This window comes from Dreissena polymorpha, chromosome 1, assembly GCF_020536995.1.
Source record: "Dreissena polymorpha isolate Duluth1 chromosome 1, UMN_Dpol_1.0, whole genome shotgun sequence".
Lineage (NCBI taxonomy): Eukaryota > Metazoa > Mollusca > Bivalvia > Myida > Dreissenidae > Dreissena > Dreissena polymorpha.
In genome coordinates this window covers 110,892,358-110,909,056 of record NC_068355.1, presented here as the reverse complement: position 1 = coordinate 110,909,056, position 16,699 = coordinate 110,892,358, and the positions used below count along the sequence as shown (strand labels likewise).

The following is a 16,699-nucleotide window of genomic DNA, read 5'->3' as shown; positions in this document are numbered from 1 at the left end:
ACTACTACTACTACTTACTACTACTTTATCGACTAATAACCTTCTCTACTACTACTACTACTACTACCTACACTACTACTACTACTACTACTACTACTACCAACCACTACGACTACTACTACTACACTAGCTACGACTACTACTACTACTACTAGCTAGCTACTACTAACTACTACTACTACTACTACCACTACTACTACTACTACTACTACTACGGACCACTACTACTACTACTACTACTACTACCTACTGACTAACTACTACTACTAACTACGACTACTACCACTACTACTACTACTACTACCACTACTACTACTACTACTACTACTACTACTACTACTACTACTACTACTACTCCTACTCCTACTCCTCCTCCTCCTCCTCCTCCTCCTCCGCCGCCGCCGCCGCCATCACAAACAAACAAACAAAAATTGCCAGTTATTTAGCAAATGTTTAAAAAAATCATATGTTTTTTTGTCTTTTCTTCATTCTTAGATCTTATAAATTGTTCAGGTTTCATTCTGTGTGTCTGTTGTTGTATTTTGCAGCCTGAGTTTGTGAGTGCCCTGTTTGATGTCGCCGGCAACATTAACAATCTCAACCTGAACGACACAGAGATAGGCCTGCTCTCTGCCGTCATTCTGGCCACTCCAGGTATTCTAACCCCCTCCCACTCAGAAGCAAAGTGAAAATGGCTCTGTGCAAACAGCATAAAACTAGAACAGAGTGCTAGTAACTCGCAGTCTGTTCACGTTTTATGCTGTTTACTGCTCATAAGTATCTAAGGGTTGAAAATAAAGCTTTTAAAACTTGAATCTAGTGAGAAAGGTTTTTGATTAAATTAAACTTTCAAAGGGACTACAAATGCTTCAAAGTACGTATCTAAGTGGTAAAAGGGTAAATGATTTTTTCATTATGTCCCCAATTTTAAACCATATTTCAGTCATATGGTGGCAGTTAACCTTTGCACACTTTTTGTATGGCAAGCTTAGCCTTATAGTTGAACCCTTTCCAACTCAGATATCCATGTTTATGTGTTTGTAGTCCCTTAGAAACTAAAATTACATTTAAAACTTTTCTTATTAGATTCAAGTTTAAAAGCCTTCATTTCCAACCCTCAGATACTTATAAGCAGCATAAACACACTGGCTTTTCTGGTTGTATTCTGGTAGCCTATAGCCATTTTTCCTCTGATTCTAAACAGGTAGTAGTTCAGCGGTTTTCCATTACTAAGTGCACCTAATTATGCCAGTAACTGACAACTGCCTTACTTGAATCAGTAGAAGTGAAAGAATTTCTTTAAAAAGTATTCCTTGACCATACTCTCCTTGCATAGTGCCTCGCCAGGTTAAAAAGTGTAGGACCCCCAGATTTTACTGGCCCAGCAATAACTGAAAATTTTTAATAAGATGTGGAAACTTGGTGTGTGGAGTGAGGGCCATATGTGGAATATGCATGTTCTTTCCCTTTTTTTCATCCAAATAAAATGTGGTTGCTATAGATAGAGAAATAAAACGAAACTAAAATCTCAAACCTGCGACAAGTTTTTAAGCTAGGTAAATAAAACTTGCTATGCAAATTGAGCGCCATTTTGGAATATAAAGCTTTTTAAGTTTTGTCTGATTGGTTAAACGTTAAGGTCATTTGCTTTCTGTTTACTTAACTATAAATTTGTCTGCTTCCTGTACTCTAAACTTAAATGTCCTTGCCTTTCTGTACCCTTAACCTTAATTTCGTCTGCTTTCTGTTTCCTAACTTGCATATCAACTGCTTAACTTTGATGTCGTCTGCTTTCAGATCGCCATGGTATCCGAGACCCGAGAGCAGTGGAGGCACTTTGTGACAAACTCATCGAGGCCCTGAAACTGCAGTTGAAGCGGAACCACTCGACTGAGGAGAATCTGTTCGGCACTGCGCTGGTGAAATTATCAGAGTTACGGGTCTTGGGTTCCCATCATAATGAGCTGTTGAAGTACTACCGCGCAAACTGGCACCGTTGCAGAATACCTCCGTTGTTTTCGGAGATCTACGACGTTCCGAAAAATGACACATACTTGTATTCAGATCAGGGGCACATAGGGAACAATATACCTCAGTTGTGATTGCGTGTTTTGTTGCAAAGTTTTACAGATTCAACTTGGAAAAGGTTGTTTTCCAACTTGAATCTTTGGGCAGGGACTTTTTGAATTGGATTTAAATATTCGGTAAAAGGTTTAGCAATAACAGATTGAAATGATTCAGACTGTACGTCACTGAATTAATTTAAGGCATCTATTTCATAAACAGGCCGTTAAATAATATCTGTTGAATTATTATTGCAAAACTTAATTTGTGTGGTAAAAGATGGTTATTTACTGCAGGTTGGATTATATTTTCAAAAAATTTTTTTACAGTGTTATAAGCATGTTTGGTTAAGATTATATGTATGTTGTAATTGTATCATGAATAATCCTGTGATGGAATGGAATACCGGTATCTCTACAGAAACCTAACATCATATTCATTGCACCCTTTTATGAAGGAGTAGTGAAAAAATTACATATTTGTAACACTGACTAATATAGTTAAAAAAAGAAATGAGAATTTCATAATGAAAGCTGGATTTGAGCAGAAAAAAGTTCAAATAAACAATGGCATTGAATGTGAAAACAATAAAGCTACCAAAGTTTTCGCAGTTGCAACCTGTTTCAGTCATAAATATGCCCTGTTGAAATAACCTTGTTACATGAATAAAAAAATCACTTTTCTTCAAATTATGTTTATATTAACATGACATTGTAATAGCCTAGTTAACAGTAGGGTTTATAGCTTTTACTACTATTTGTTGTTGTTTCGCCAGTATTCAATGTTTAAATCTCTTGTTTGACCTCATGTTTTCTTAAACACTTTTTGAACTGATATAACTTTTTTCATTTGTTAACCAATGCATTTTTTACGGGTCATAAAATTGTTTGTGCTCTTGTTTGTAACTTTAAGAGCAATTACTGTGCATGATTTGGGAAGATTTCCTGGCACGTTTTAAAAATTAAACAGTTTATTTAACAGTTCTCGGATATATACTCCTGCAATGCCCACCAATCACCGTTTTTAGGCAATTTTCCTGTTTTTGCCATGGTTTGACCCTTATTAGTGTACATCTTTATAAGTTTCAAAGATTCAAATAATTATCAAAGCATATGTTTATATGATTTTAAATGTACTTAGACTACACAAGTCATAGAGTACTGCAATAAAACAAATGCTAAATTTTACCTTTTTCTCAAATTGTCTCAGAATTTATTTCCACATCAGTTGAATTGTTAAAAAATATTTGATATTTTATAACTGTTTTCCTCTTTGATACCGGTACATAATGCTAGATGGATTTTTATGCATTTTACTAGAAGAGAGAGAAAATACTTAGAATTATTATTGTTTTGTTATTCAGAAAGACATCAGGAGATTTAATCGTTGATCTCACTTTGATGATTATAACCGGTGCTTGTTTCCACCCATTTTATTGTTAGTGGATTTCGAGAGCAGATTTTATGTAGACATTTTATTGTTGTTGGTTTATGCAATATATATTTTTATTAAGTTGAATACTTTCCTGTAATTTTTCATAAAACTAGGAATTAATTCAATCATGTGCTTAAAATACACATACGAGCTGGACTCTGGTAAACCGGTCTTTGTGCATGTGTGACAACCCTTTCCCACTCAAAAGCGTAGTGAAAGTGGCTATGTGCAAACAGCGTAAAACCAGAACAGCCTGCGAGTAACACGCAGTCTGTTCAGGTTTTATGCTGTTTGCTGCTCATTAGTATCTAAGGGTTGGAAATGAAGCCTTTAAACTTTAATCTAGTAAGGAATGTCTTGAATTAAATTTAACTTTCTAAGGGACGGACCACAAATGCGTCAAAATATATATGCAAGTGGTAAAGTTTTAAGTCAGTGATGACATCTGCACTAATTTCAATTAGCCATATGGTTTTCCCATAGCTCTCATATTAGTTAGCACTCATGTTAACTTGACCATTAAAATATTGTTGTCAGTCGTGCAAAACGGCAAATATTTTCTCCGTCTTGTGAAGCATACATTTTTTGTCAGGTACAAAAACATTGTAATATAATTAAGTGATAGTATATAAAAGATACAAGGGCAAAAGCTTAAATTAACATTATCAGAAATTAGTATTTCAAGATATATACCATTTGTTTTATTCATTGAACGGATGTGAATGATTACTTAAGTTACAATCAGTACAAATGTTATCATGTATTAGGAGATGGCTGGACGTGAACATTAACCCATTTATGCCTAGTGGACTCTCCCTCATTCTAAATTGGATCAATTTATTTCCAAAATTAGGGATGTCTAGTATATTTATGCCCCCCTTTGAAGAAGAGGGGGTATATTGTTTTGCACATGTCGGTCCGTCCGTATGTCCATCCACCAGATGGTTTCCGGATGATAACTCAAGAACACTTAGGCCTAGGATCATGAAACTTCATAGGTACATTGATCATGACTAGCAGATGACCCCTTTTGATTTTGAGGTCACTAGGTCAAAGGTCAAGGTCACGGTGACCGGAAATAGTAAAATGGTTTCCGGATGATAACTCAAGAACACTTATGCCTAGGATCATGACACTTCATAGGTGCATTGATCATGACTCGCAGATGACCCGTATTGATTTTCAGGTCACTAGGTCAAAGGTCAAGGTCACGGTGACCCTAAATAGTAAAATGGTTTCCGGATGATAACTCAAGAACGCTTACGCCTAGGATCATGAAACTTCATAGGTACACTGATCATGACTCGCAGATAACCCCTATTGATTTTCAGGTCACGAGGTCTAAGGTCAAGGTCACGGTGACCCGAAATAGTAAAATGGTTTCTGCATGATAACTCAAAAACACTTAAATCTAGGATCATGAAACTTCATAGGTACATTGATCATGACTCGCAGATGACCCCTATTGATTTTCAGGTCACGAGGTCAAAGGTCAAGGTCACGGTGACCCGAAATAGTAAAATGTTTTCTGGATGATAACTCAAGAACACTTATACCTAGGATCATGAAACTTTATAGGTACATTGATCATGACTCGCAGATGACCCCTATTGATTTTCTGGTCACTAGGTCAAAGGTCAAGGTCACGGTGACTCAACGTAGAAAAATGGTTTACAGATGATAACTCAAGAACGCTTACGTCTAGGATCATGAAACTTCATAGGTAAATTGATCATGACTCGCAGATGACCCCTATTGACTTTCAGGTCACTAAGTCAAAGGTCAAGGTCACGGTGACTTGACACAGTAAAATGGTTTCCGGATGATAACTCAAGAAAGCTTACGCCTAGGATCATGAAACTTAATAGGTAGATTGATCATGACTCGCAGATGACCCCTATTGATTTTCAGGTCACTAGGTCAAAGGTCAAGGTTACAGTGCCAAAAAACGTATTCACACAATGGCTGCCACTACAACTGACAGCCCATATGGGGGGCATGCATGTTTTACAAACAGCCCTTGTTATTTCTATATTTAGAATATGTTTTACAGAAATTCATTCAAGCAAATGGCGCAAACATCATGCGGCGTCTCATCTGGGTCTATGCTGTTTGCACAGGCCTTTTTTCTAGACGCTAGGCATAAATGGGTTAAAGTCAAGTTGCCCAGTCAGACTAGTGCAGTACAATTTCACTTGTTGGAACCAACTTATATCTTGGTCTGACATTATCAATTAATATACTTGGTAAGTTTGGAGCTTTATTATTTCACAGATATGATTGATGAACACATATGTTTAACATGTTTCTAACTCAGGAGGGAGTGATACATAGCTTGTTTGAATATATACATTCATTTGTGTATCGTTCACTTATTTTATTGTCTTAATTCTTAAACATGAATAAGTCCCTGTTAGATTTAAGGGACATATTTGCTTGACTACTGTGCAATAATTAAACCAGCCAAGAGTACCATTTTTTGTAGAACAAGGGAAATAATCTCAGTTTCTGATTAACTGGTATACCTTTTTGAACAGCAACAGTTACCTACCTTGAATTGCTAACACTCATTTAGTAACACTTTTTGCAAAGGAAATAGAGAAGGATTTATTGATATTAGTTTATGAGAAATCCTGCAAACGATATCTATGAAAATTAAGCTTCTACTGTAGCAATGGGCTGATTAATGTTATCAAAAATCTTGACAAACAGAGCCATTTGTCGCAAAAATTGTCCATGTGTTAAAAATACCAAAACCTTCTTTCATAAACAAATATGTAGATATGAGAAAGTTGAAAGTTTGTAAGTTGTGGGTTTGTTATTAATACATAACCTAAGACATGCGTTGGAATAGTCATTTTAATTTGCTTTGTCAGACAAATAATTTTCATAATTGTATCTGCATTTTAGCAAGTATTGATTACTAATTTATTACATACATATTTTAGATTACATAATTATGTTAACTGACAAATCACTTCAATTTAAAAAATGTGTGGTGTTTGACAATCTTCTTTTGCATAATTATAAACTAATCAATATACAAGTCATATTTACACAGTAAGTTTAAACAACACTTATTATGTGATTTTAAGCATTTTTGTTACAACCTGAATAACCATACTGTTGAAACAATTACATTATGAGATGATAATTCTGAATACTTGCTATTAGACATATTTTGTCATGATCAATGGACTGGTTTATCAAGCACTATTGTCTCTGATTAATCAACCAATAGGTTGAGCACTGATTCAAACCTCTGAATCATAGGGATTCGGCAGTACATATACTAAATAGGTTGTATATGTTGTTGTTAAGGTTGGGACCATGACTGTGAATAGGGCTTTGTTTTGTTAACATTCTGGTTTTGATACACAGAAACTTTAATGATGTAAGGTTGAGACATTTATTCTGTCAGTTTCACAGTTTTGGGTGAGACAAACTGAAACTGATTTCCTTAAATTTATTAAAATATTACTTTTGTTTTTTTAATACAACGGTGTTCATACCATGTAACATGTGTTTTCTCAAAATCTGACTGATAGATGTTTAAGTTTTTTTTTACTTTCCACAAGCCGTCTGCTTCCCAAACCATTTACGAACTGCACACAAATGTCTGTTTTATAATATAATTTATCCCAGCCAAAACTGTGAGACTGTCCTTTTCATTGTTAGCTCACCTGAGCACAAAATGCTGAGGTGAGCTTTCAGGATACCTTGATATCTGTCAGTCTGTGCGTCCGTGTGGGCCTTAACTTTGTCCTAATTACTTCTTCTCTTACACTGTTTTGCAGATTTTAATTAAGCCTTTCCCATTCAGAAGCAAAGTGAAAGTATAAAACAAGAACAGCCTGCGAGTCACCCACAGACTGTTCAGGTTTTATGCTGTTTGCTGCTCATCAGTATCGAAGGGTTGGAAATGAAGCCTTTTAAACTTGAATTTATTATGAAGGGTCTATAATTAAATCAAACTTTCTAAGGGCCTACAAATGTGTCAAAATATGTATCTAAGGTGTAAAGGGTTAACTTTGTCCTGATGATCTCTTCTCTTGAACTGTTTTGCAGTTTTAAATGAAATTTGATCGGAACTATCCTAAGGTAACCCTCTTCCAAATTAACTTCTTGTGAAAAATTGTGAGTACTTAAGAAGGTGCATTTATTGTCAAATCAAGTAAAGAATCTTTTTATAATGATATCTAAATTAAATTCGAAAATGGTTTAGGAAACCTCACAAAGGCTGCTCAAAACAGTCCTGTTCTCCAATGTTTCAGGTAAGCGACCTTGGGCCTATGGCCATCTTGTATATTAAATATATTTGTGTGCTTCCATTCAGTGCTTTGTTTATGTTTGTTAGATGATAATTGTTATTGTTGTGTTATTGTTAAATATTTTTATAAACAAACACCAAATAAATTAAAACGTTTAGGAAAAGAAATAAGTATTAAGGTTTTACTGTTGACAAAGCTTTTATGTATAAAATATATGAGCCGGGTTTAATGCATGTGCATAAAGTCTTGTCCCAGATTAGCCTAGGCAGTCGGCACTAACTAATCAGCTACGACACTTTCTGCCGAAACTTGATTTTTGGTAAGAATAGTCTTTCTTGAAACAAATAAATATCATAAAAGTGAAAGTGTCGTCCCTGATTAACTTATGTAGACTCAGCAGCACATGCTAATGCCGAACGCCTTTTTAAGCACATGCATTAAACTCCCTTTTCATAGAGCACGGCCCATATGTTGAATTTTGTACTTGTTTGTTGTTGACTTTAGGAATTTTAGCATTCTCAAAGATTATAAGCCTTTGTTGTTTTTGATATTTAGCCATATTGATACTTCTCTATGACAGTATCTATCATTTTAGTTCACATGTGACTTTGTTTGATAATTCTTTTAGCTTAATTTTACTTATTTGGATTTCACTTCTTAATATTGAACAGACTTCTTTTACATTTGTCTTAATTTTAGCCATGGAAGTTATCCAGCAATTTGCTTAATTTTAAGTTACAGGTGGTGTATTTTAAATCATTTTTATGTATTTTTGTTCAAATTGTCTATTAATTTATGATATAAATTGGTCTATGTAAAATATTCGCCTGCAGTATTAACATGGACATATTTTGTAGTATTCTAATTAATACCATGCTTTATATGTAACCCATATACCGGTAATCAAAATGTGCCAGTATTAATGTATATGAGAGTATGAATATAACGCTACAATGAGCCACTTGGGAAAACTGGGCCTTATGCATGTGCAGGAAGTGTCGTCCCAGTTAACCTTTTCTTACTCAGAGGCAAGGTGAAAATGGCTTTGTTCAAACAGCATAAAACCAGAGCAGCCTGTGAGTAACTTGCAGTCTGTTCAGGTTTTATGCTGTTTGCTGCTCATCAGTAAGTAATGGTTGGTAATGAAGCCTTTAAAACTTTAATCTTGTATGAAAGGTTTTTAATTAAATTTAGCTTTCCAAGGGACTACATATGCATCAAAATACGTAAAGGCATCTAATCAATGAGGACATTTTACGTATGAACTAGATTTTTTATGAGAAAGGACTTCTTTAAAAAAAGTGGGGTGGGGGCGGAGTGTCATCTCTATCAGCCTATGAGGACTGCACAGCGTCATCTAGGAGGTCACTTTATGCAAATGCATTAAGGACATTATTCCCAGTGCCCGGTTCATATTTTATGGTATTTTTAGCTGAACTCCAACAAATAGTTCCATAGTTACTACTAATCTGTCATTGGCATGGGGGTTAGACTCAGGTTAAGGTTTGCCTGCAACTACTCCATAAATATGAAATATGCAATAGTTTCCAATACAAATTCAATTGTTGGTTATGAATGTTAACATGATTTTGTATACCTTCTGGGAGTGTATTTGTTTGATATACATATATGTATGTGGTTTTCACGCAGTTTGATTGCTATTGGGGCCTACCAGACTGCCTTTTTCAAGGTGTTCTGGCAATGTTGATGTGAGATATACCTTTAGGGGTCCATTTTCTCAAAGCATCTGAAGTGATTCCCCAAAAAGGTTTACTCAACAAAAAATGTTCATTCTTGTGTGATATCTTTTTATTTTCGATTATTTTACAATGACAATTATTTACCAAAGTAATCATATTTAACCAATGTATTTGGTTCGTATTCAGATAAATAATATTTAAAGATCACAGTACAAAAATGCAAATTATATACTGTTTTGATATATTTAGTAAAAATGCTTTTATAATGAATTTTTCATATTTAAAGGATAACTTAAGATGTACGTTATGATTCTATGTAACAATTGAGTGAATTGACCCTCGCATGAATGTTGTATATACTGTACTATAATAGCATGTGTCTTATAATGGTTGGCTAGGAAACATTTACATTTTCTAATTAATTACCGGTGAATTGAACATGCCCCGTGTTATGCAACTTTAAAAGCCGTATATATGGCTTGGTGAAATATCATCATGTTGTATGTTTGCTTACTTTCATTTTTGGTATATCTATAGTTCTATTATTATTTCATAATAAATGACATTTTCATGGATTTTAGTGTTCCGGCATTGCATTTGTATTATACACAATACATCTATGTAGTCAATGGTTGCAGTAATCATAAGGACTAAGGCATATGTAATGAATACTTGCCTTACATTGATATTTGTTAACCCATTAAGAAAGTCTTATACTCACTTTCAATATCACATGACCTCACACCATTGAGAGAATTTCAGACTGTATGTATAGATACATATTCCATGGTGCAGTCAGTTTTGTCTACTGTTGAGACATGCTTTGTCAGTAGAATAGAGTTGTGTATTAATTGCTTCTTAATTAAGTATCATTGCAACAGTCAGGTCGAGTATTGTACTGGTATATGTAATAAAATTCTTGACAACTTAACTATTTTTAAGTTTTATTTGTTCGTTTGTTGGTATTATTTTTTCCAAGAATTATATTAATTTTGCTGGTCCTTATTCGAAATACAATCTTTTACCAGCCTTTTTCTAGCATTAAAAACTTTCTCTCTGAAATACAATTTCAGTCCCATGAATCCTGCAGATGTCCCCGATTGTATAAAAGTAGTGTATATGTCATTATAACTTGCATTTTTAAGAGCTTCTTATGCCTATATATCTATAATTTATCTTCCAATATGTCTCCAAAGCAATGCATCACCTGGTGACAAGCTGTGCTCAATGATAATAATATTTTTTAAAACATTTATGGAACTTTACCAAAGTATAAACATTAAAGTCTACATTCTACAAAATACCAAAAAGGAGCTTCAGTACAGTGGGAGTTATCTTTAATCCCAATAAGGCCAGTGATTAATGGATAAAATTATAGTTGCCTTCTGGTTTCACCAGATGGACTTGAGGCTTTTCCCCATCCACCACACCAGTCCACCCATCTGTCTGTCAGAAATTGGATTCTGCGATAAATAAGATGTACTAAAGCTAGGCATCTGTCCGTCAGAAATTGGATTCTGCAATAAATCAGATGTACTAAAGCTAGGCATCTGTCGGTCAGAAATTGGATTCTGCGATAAATCAGATGTACTTAAGCTAGGTTGATGAACTTTGTTTAATGGATAGATGCCCATATGGGGAAAGTGTACCCTATGTCAGTTTTTTATGAGACAAAAATCTGTCTTAAAAAGTAGTATGTCAATGCGTAGGATCGGCTCTCTTAATGAATACATACGAATTTGATAAGTGAACCAATACATAAACACGCATGTGTTATATGTCAATCTATAGTTGAATGTGTATTCTTGAACTGCAATAAATACTGGCTAGACTTAGCTCCCTGTAGTAATCTGTTTCATGTACAATTGTCTCATAGTATCGGCCCTTCAGATTGGTTGCTAAGATTTGTTACTATATGCATGTGCTTGTTATAAAAAAAAAAAAATTAATGGAAAAACAAAATCCTTGCTCATGTTGTTCTTAAAATATTTCTACATTTATTGCAAAATAAGCAGCGTATAAACCATTTAATAAAGCAACTACTTGTCCATAAACAAGCTGACATAATTGTGTTACGTAATTAAAAAGCACTGCATCACCCTGGAATAAACATGACCTACTTTCCAACGAACACTGGAAATCATGAGAATGGTCGTCGTTTTAGTCATGGATAACCATTAAATAAATAACTTCTAAAAATTGAAATTAAAGGCATGATACTATGAGGAGAACAGATGCTATGAGAGTAAGGGATACTCTATCTAGGTTGAAGAAAGTTCTTCAGTAGATCAGGTACCTATACAAACAATTTGTATAGGTCCTTGAGTAGATAGGAGTGCCATATTGGGAATATGAACGTTATTTCTGTGTGTTCTTCAGACAAAACATGTTGTTTCTATGGTTACAGAAATAAAGTGAAAACTGTAAGACAAATCTAAAATGTGTACATGGAGAGGTCATATGGTAATTTAGTTTATCATAAGACTCAAACTGAGGTTGTTATGGTTATAGAAATAAATGAAAACTAAAATCGTGATAACTGCCACAACTAAAAAGTACTTGAGCTAAGTTTTATAAAACTTCTGGAGATCCTGTTCTAACATGGACAACATCAATCAGCCTGGGTGATGCTGGTGTATCGGTGACAAACCTCTTGTTATTTTATGCAACTGTCATAATTGCAGTATCAAACACACTGACATGGGCGTTCTCCATTAAAATTAGCAAACTATGAGTTCAGAGTTATATTGTTTATCATCAACATAAGAATACAAGATATTGCATAACATGTGAAAACTTCAGTAAAACACAAATACGAGATCCAAAAATGTCACCCAAAAATCCCAAAAACCCGTGTATATCATACCACAACTATTTCTACAAAATCACATGAATAATTCAGGAAAATCTATGTTCATGTTTTCAACAATAGAATACAAAAGAATCCATGAAAACAGAATGAGTCAGTATCTGGAAATGATTGGTTTTCATCTGTAACATAAAACACATCATAAAAATGAACCACATACAAAAATGAGACGCCCTCTGGGAAATCAGTGCTATTGAATGTCAGTGAAGTGTCGTTCGTGATTAGCCTGTGCAGTCAGCACAAACATCACCGTGATGGCACTTTCTGTTTTTTTGGAATGTTTCATTTAAGGGAAGTCTTCTGTAAACGAAAATACTGTATATGCACAACATTTTCCCCTCAATTAGCCTGTGCAGTCTGCACAGGCTAATCTGTGAGGGCACTTATATATAACATGATTTAAGCTCCATTTTCCCATAGCATGAATCACATACAAAGAATATATACCACACATATAAAATATATCTAGACAATTCTGAAACAATACATTCAATATAAAATAAAATTGCATAAGCCTATGATAAGAAATCCTTTAATAATGGCAGCACATTTAATATCATAGTAATCATGGATAAAAAAGAATTAACTCTGATATTTTCAAAATTAAAAGCTCTCACCTGAGACCCCAAAGAACTTATCGGTTTAGAGTAGGTAGTGTTTACAAGTCTTCAGAATACATGTATCCTTAAAAGGAACACTGCTGAAACACGTTGCAGCCATTCTTTAAACAAATCTTAGTCATTATAGAACTCAGCCCAGACATATATACAATTGTTTTTTTATGTTATGAGCATTAGGTCAAAACCGTGACTTAGATTTACATATAGTTTTACTATAATAGCCTCATAAGGAAAATGGCCTACCTCATGGTGGCCATGCTTTCGATTAACATTTTGCACTTGCCAGAAAAATCAATAAAATATTTGAAAAGAGCAAGTTTCATGAACACTGCGAAAATCATACTTCTACTTCACAAGCCTTTTGATTTATATGACATAGTATTTGACCCCGCATATTCCAGTTGTGAACTCATTTGAGATATCATATGGACAAATATTCTAACCAAAGTTTGAAAAAGATTAAGAAATAAATGTGGACTCGAGTGTTAATTTTGTTCTTCGATTTGACTAAGTTTGTTATGACCAAGTGACCCATCCATTCTAGATATCTTATAGACAAATGTCCTAAACAAGTTTCATGTAGATTTGGCCATACATTTTCTAGAGTGTTGACAAGGCAAAGGTTGGCGAAGTGTGACCAACAAAGGCAATCACAAAAGCTAAGAAATGAACATGTTTGTGCTCAGTTGAGCAACAAAACAATAAAATGAATGTTTGCTTATCATATATTCAGAACAATAAATTATTTTTGTCTATTATGACAAAAGAATCAATTTATACTGGTAAGAGAACAATAATTTACAGCGCACAAAATACATCAAGAGTTGAGCGTGAAACTGTCATAATTATCTTCTTAACATTTTCTACACAGATACAGGAATCAAGCATTCAACCCTCAACATGTTTAATGATAAAATAATCTTTGATGTAGTGTATATAGTGTGTTGGTTTTAGAGGATTAGCAATTTTAAGTTTCAATTGATCAGAAACATTAATTTTTTCACAAGCCAGTAAAAAATGTATTTATTTTAGATGACCTTGACAGGGTGAAATCAATAATCGACTGAACAAACTTTTTTGTGTATTTAAAACTTTTTTCACCATTAAAAATATCTTTAACAGGCTGAACTTTGGAATTTGCAGAAAAACAAACATGACCTACAAAACACCATTTAAAAGTATTTTTTTATTTCCCCTGTTATTTTTTACGGTTTGTTATTAAATTATTGACATAACCTATAATAAGCAGAAAATATGAGGGATTGTTCTTTAAAAAATAAGTTTACCCTGTTACATGAATGAAAACATGGGTTGATGATGCCAAGGAGTATACATGAGCCTGGGTTGATGATGCCAAGGAGTATACATGAGCCTGGGGAAATGGGGCTGCGTACATGTGCGTGAAGAGTCGTCCCAGATATGCCTGTTCAGTCTGCACAGGGTTATCAGGGACAACACTTTCCTCCTAGTCTCCATATTTGCTTCGATAAGACTTTCATTATATGAAAAAAATCGATAAAAAAGGAAAGTGTCTTTAATGATAGATTTGCTTGAGTGGATTACAAAGCAAATCTGGGACAACACTTAAAGCACATGCAGCCCCATTTTCTCAGAGCGAGGTTAGCATGCAACCAGTGCCACCACATTCCCCATCCAGTCCTGGGCATGTTAGATCTAGCATGCAACCAGTGCCACCACATTCACCATCCAGTCCTGGGCATGTAAGATCTAGCATGCAACCAGTGCCACCACATTCACCATCCAGTCCTGGGCATGTTAGATCTAGCATGCAACCAGTGCCACCACATTCACCATCCAGTCCTGGGCATGTTAGATCTAACATGTAACCAGTGCCACCACATTCACCATCCAGTCCTGGGCATGTTAGATCTAGCATGCAACCAGTGCCACCACATTCACCATCCAGTCCTGGCCATGTTAGATCTAGCATGCAACCAGTGCCACCACATTCACCATCCAGTCCTGGGCATGTTAGATCTAGCATGCAACCAGTGCCACCACATTCACCATCCAGTCCTGGGCATGTTAGATCTAGCATGCAACCAGTGCCACCACATTCACCATCCAGTCCTGGCCATGTTAGATCTAGCATGCAACCAGTGCCACCACATTCACCATCCAGTCCTGGGCATGTTAGATCTAGCATGCAACCAGTGCCACCACATTCACCATCCAGTCCTGGGCATGTTAGATCTAGCATGTAACCAGTGCCACCACATTCACCATCCAGTCCTGGGCATGTTATATCTAGCATGCAACCAGTGCCACCACATTCACCATCCAGTCCTGGGCATGTTAGATCTAACATGCAACCAGTGCCACCACATTCACCATCCAGTCCTGGGCATGTTAGATCTAGCATGCAACCAGTGCCACCACATTCACCATCCAGTCCTGGGCATGTTAGATCTAGCATGCAACCAGTGCCACCACATTCACCATCCAGTCCTGGGCATGTTAGATCTAACATGCAACCAGTGCCACCACATTCACCATCCAGTCCTGGGCATGTTAGATCTAACATGCAACCAGTGCCACCACATTCACCATCCAGTCCTGGGCATGTTAGATCTAACATGCAACCAGTGCCACCACATTCACCATCCAGTCCTGGGCATGTTAGATCTAGCATGCAACCAGTGCCACCACATTCACCATCCAGTCCTGGGCATGTTAGATCTAACATGCAACCAGTGCCACCACATTCACCATCCAGTCCTGGGCATGTTAGATCTAGCATGCAACCAGTGCCACCACATTCACCATCCAGTCCTGGGCATGTTAGATCTAGCATGTAACCAGTGCCACCACATTCACCATCCAGTCCTGGGCATGTTAGATCTAGCATGTAACCAGTGCCACCACATTCACCATCCAGTCCTGGGCATGTTAGATCTAGCATGCAACCAGTGCCACCACATTCACCATCCAGTCCTGGACATGTTAGATCTAGCATGCAACCAGTGCCACCACATTCACCATCCAGTCCTGGACATGTTAGATCTAGCAAGAAACCAGTGCCACCACATTCACCATCCAGTCCTGGACATGTTAGATCTAGCATGCAACCAGTGCCACCACATTCACCATCCAGTCCTGGGCATGTTAGATCTAGCATGCAACCAGTGCCACCACATTCACCATCCAGTCCTGGGCATGTTAGATCTAGCATGCAACCAGTGCCACCACATTCACCATCCAGTCCTGGGCATGTTAGATCTAGCATGTAACCAGTGCCACCACATTCACCATCCAGTCCTGGGCATATTAGATCTAGCATGTAACCAGTGCCACCACATTCACCATCCAGTCCTGGGCATGTTAGATCTAGCATGCAACCAGTGCCACCACATTCACCATCCAGTCCTGGGCATGTTAGATCTAGCATGCAACCAGTGCCACCACATTCACCATCCAGTCCTGGGCATGTTAGATCTAGCATGCAACCAGTGCCACCACATTCACCATCCAGTCCTGGGCATGTTAGATCTAGCATGCAACCAGTGCCACCACATTCACCATCCCATCCTGGGCATGTTAAATCTAGCCTGCAACCAGTGCCACCACATTCACCATCCAGTCCTGGACATGTTAGATCTAGCATGTAACCAGTGCCACCACATTCACCATCCAGTCCTGGACATGTTAGATCTAGCATGTAACCAGTGCCACCACATTCACCATCCAGTCCTGGACATGTTAGATCTAGCATGCAACCAG

The 16,699-nt window shown here is 36.4% G+C and overlaps 2 protein-coding genes across 4 annotated transcripts in view; one reads left to right on the top strand and one right to left on the bottom strand.

Annotated features, from left to right (window-relative positions):
* LOC127844417 (ecdysone-induced protein 78C-like) overlaps positions 1–10,400 on the top strand; it is a 120,319-nt gene extending 109,919 nt beyond the window's left edge. The window contains exons 7-9 of one of the 3 annotated variants that reach the window (XR_008032721.1): positions 549–654; positions 1,798–4,850; positions 4,996–10,400. Coding sequence is in view for 1 of the 3 variants with exons in the window: in XM_052374591.1 (XP_052230551.1) it covers positions 549–654; positions 1,798–2,102 (411 nt within the window). In the remaining 2 variants the exon portion in view is untranslated. Of the gene's footprint in view, positions 1–548; positions 655–1,797 lie in introns of all 3 variants that reach the window. The other 2 variants (XR_008032720.1, XM_052374591.1) reach the window with 2 other exon arrangements.
* Positions 10,401–14,567: 4,167 nt separating this feature from the next.
* On the bottom strand, positions 14,568–16,691 carry LOC127844460 (collagen alpha-1(IV) chain-like). The gene has a single exon (XM_052374745.1). It carries the CDS (start codon positions 16,689–16,691, stop codon positions 14,568–14,570), a length of 2,124 nt encoding a protein of 707 aa, XP_052230705.1.
* Between the last annotated feature and the right edge of the window lie 8 nt (positions 16,692–16,699).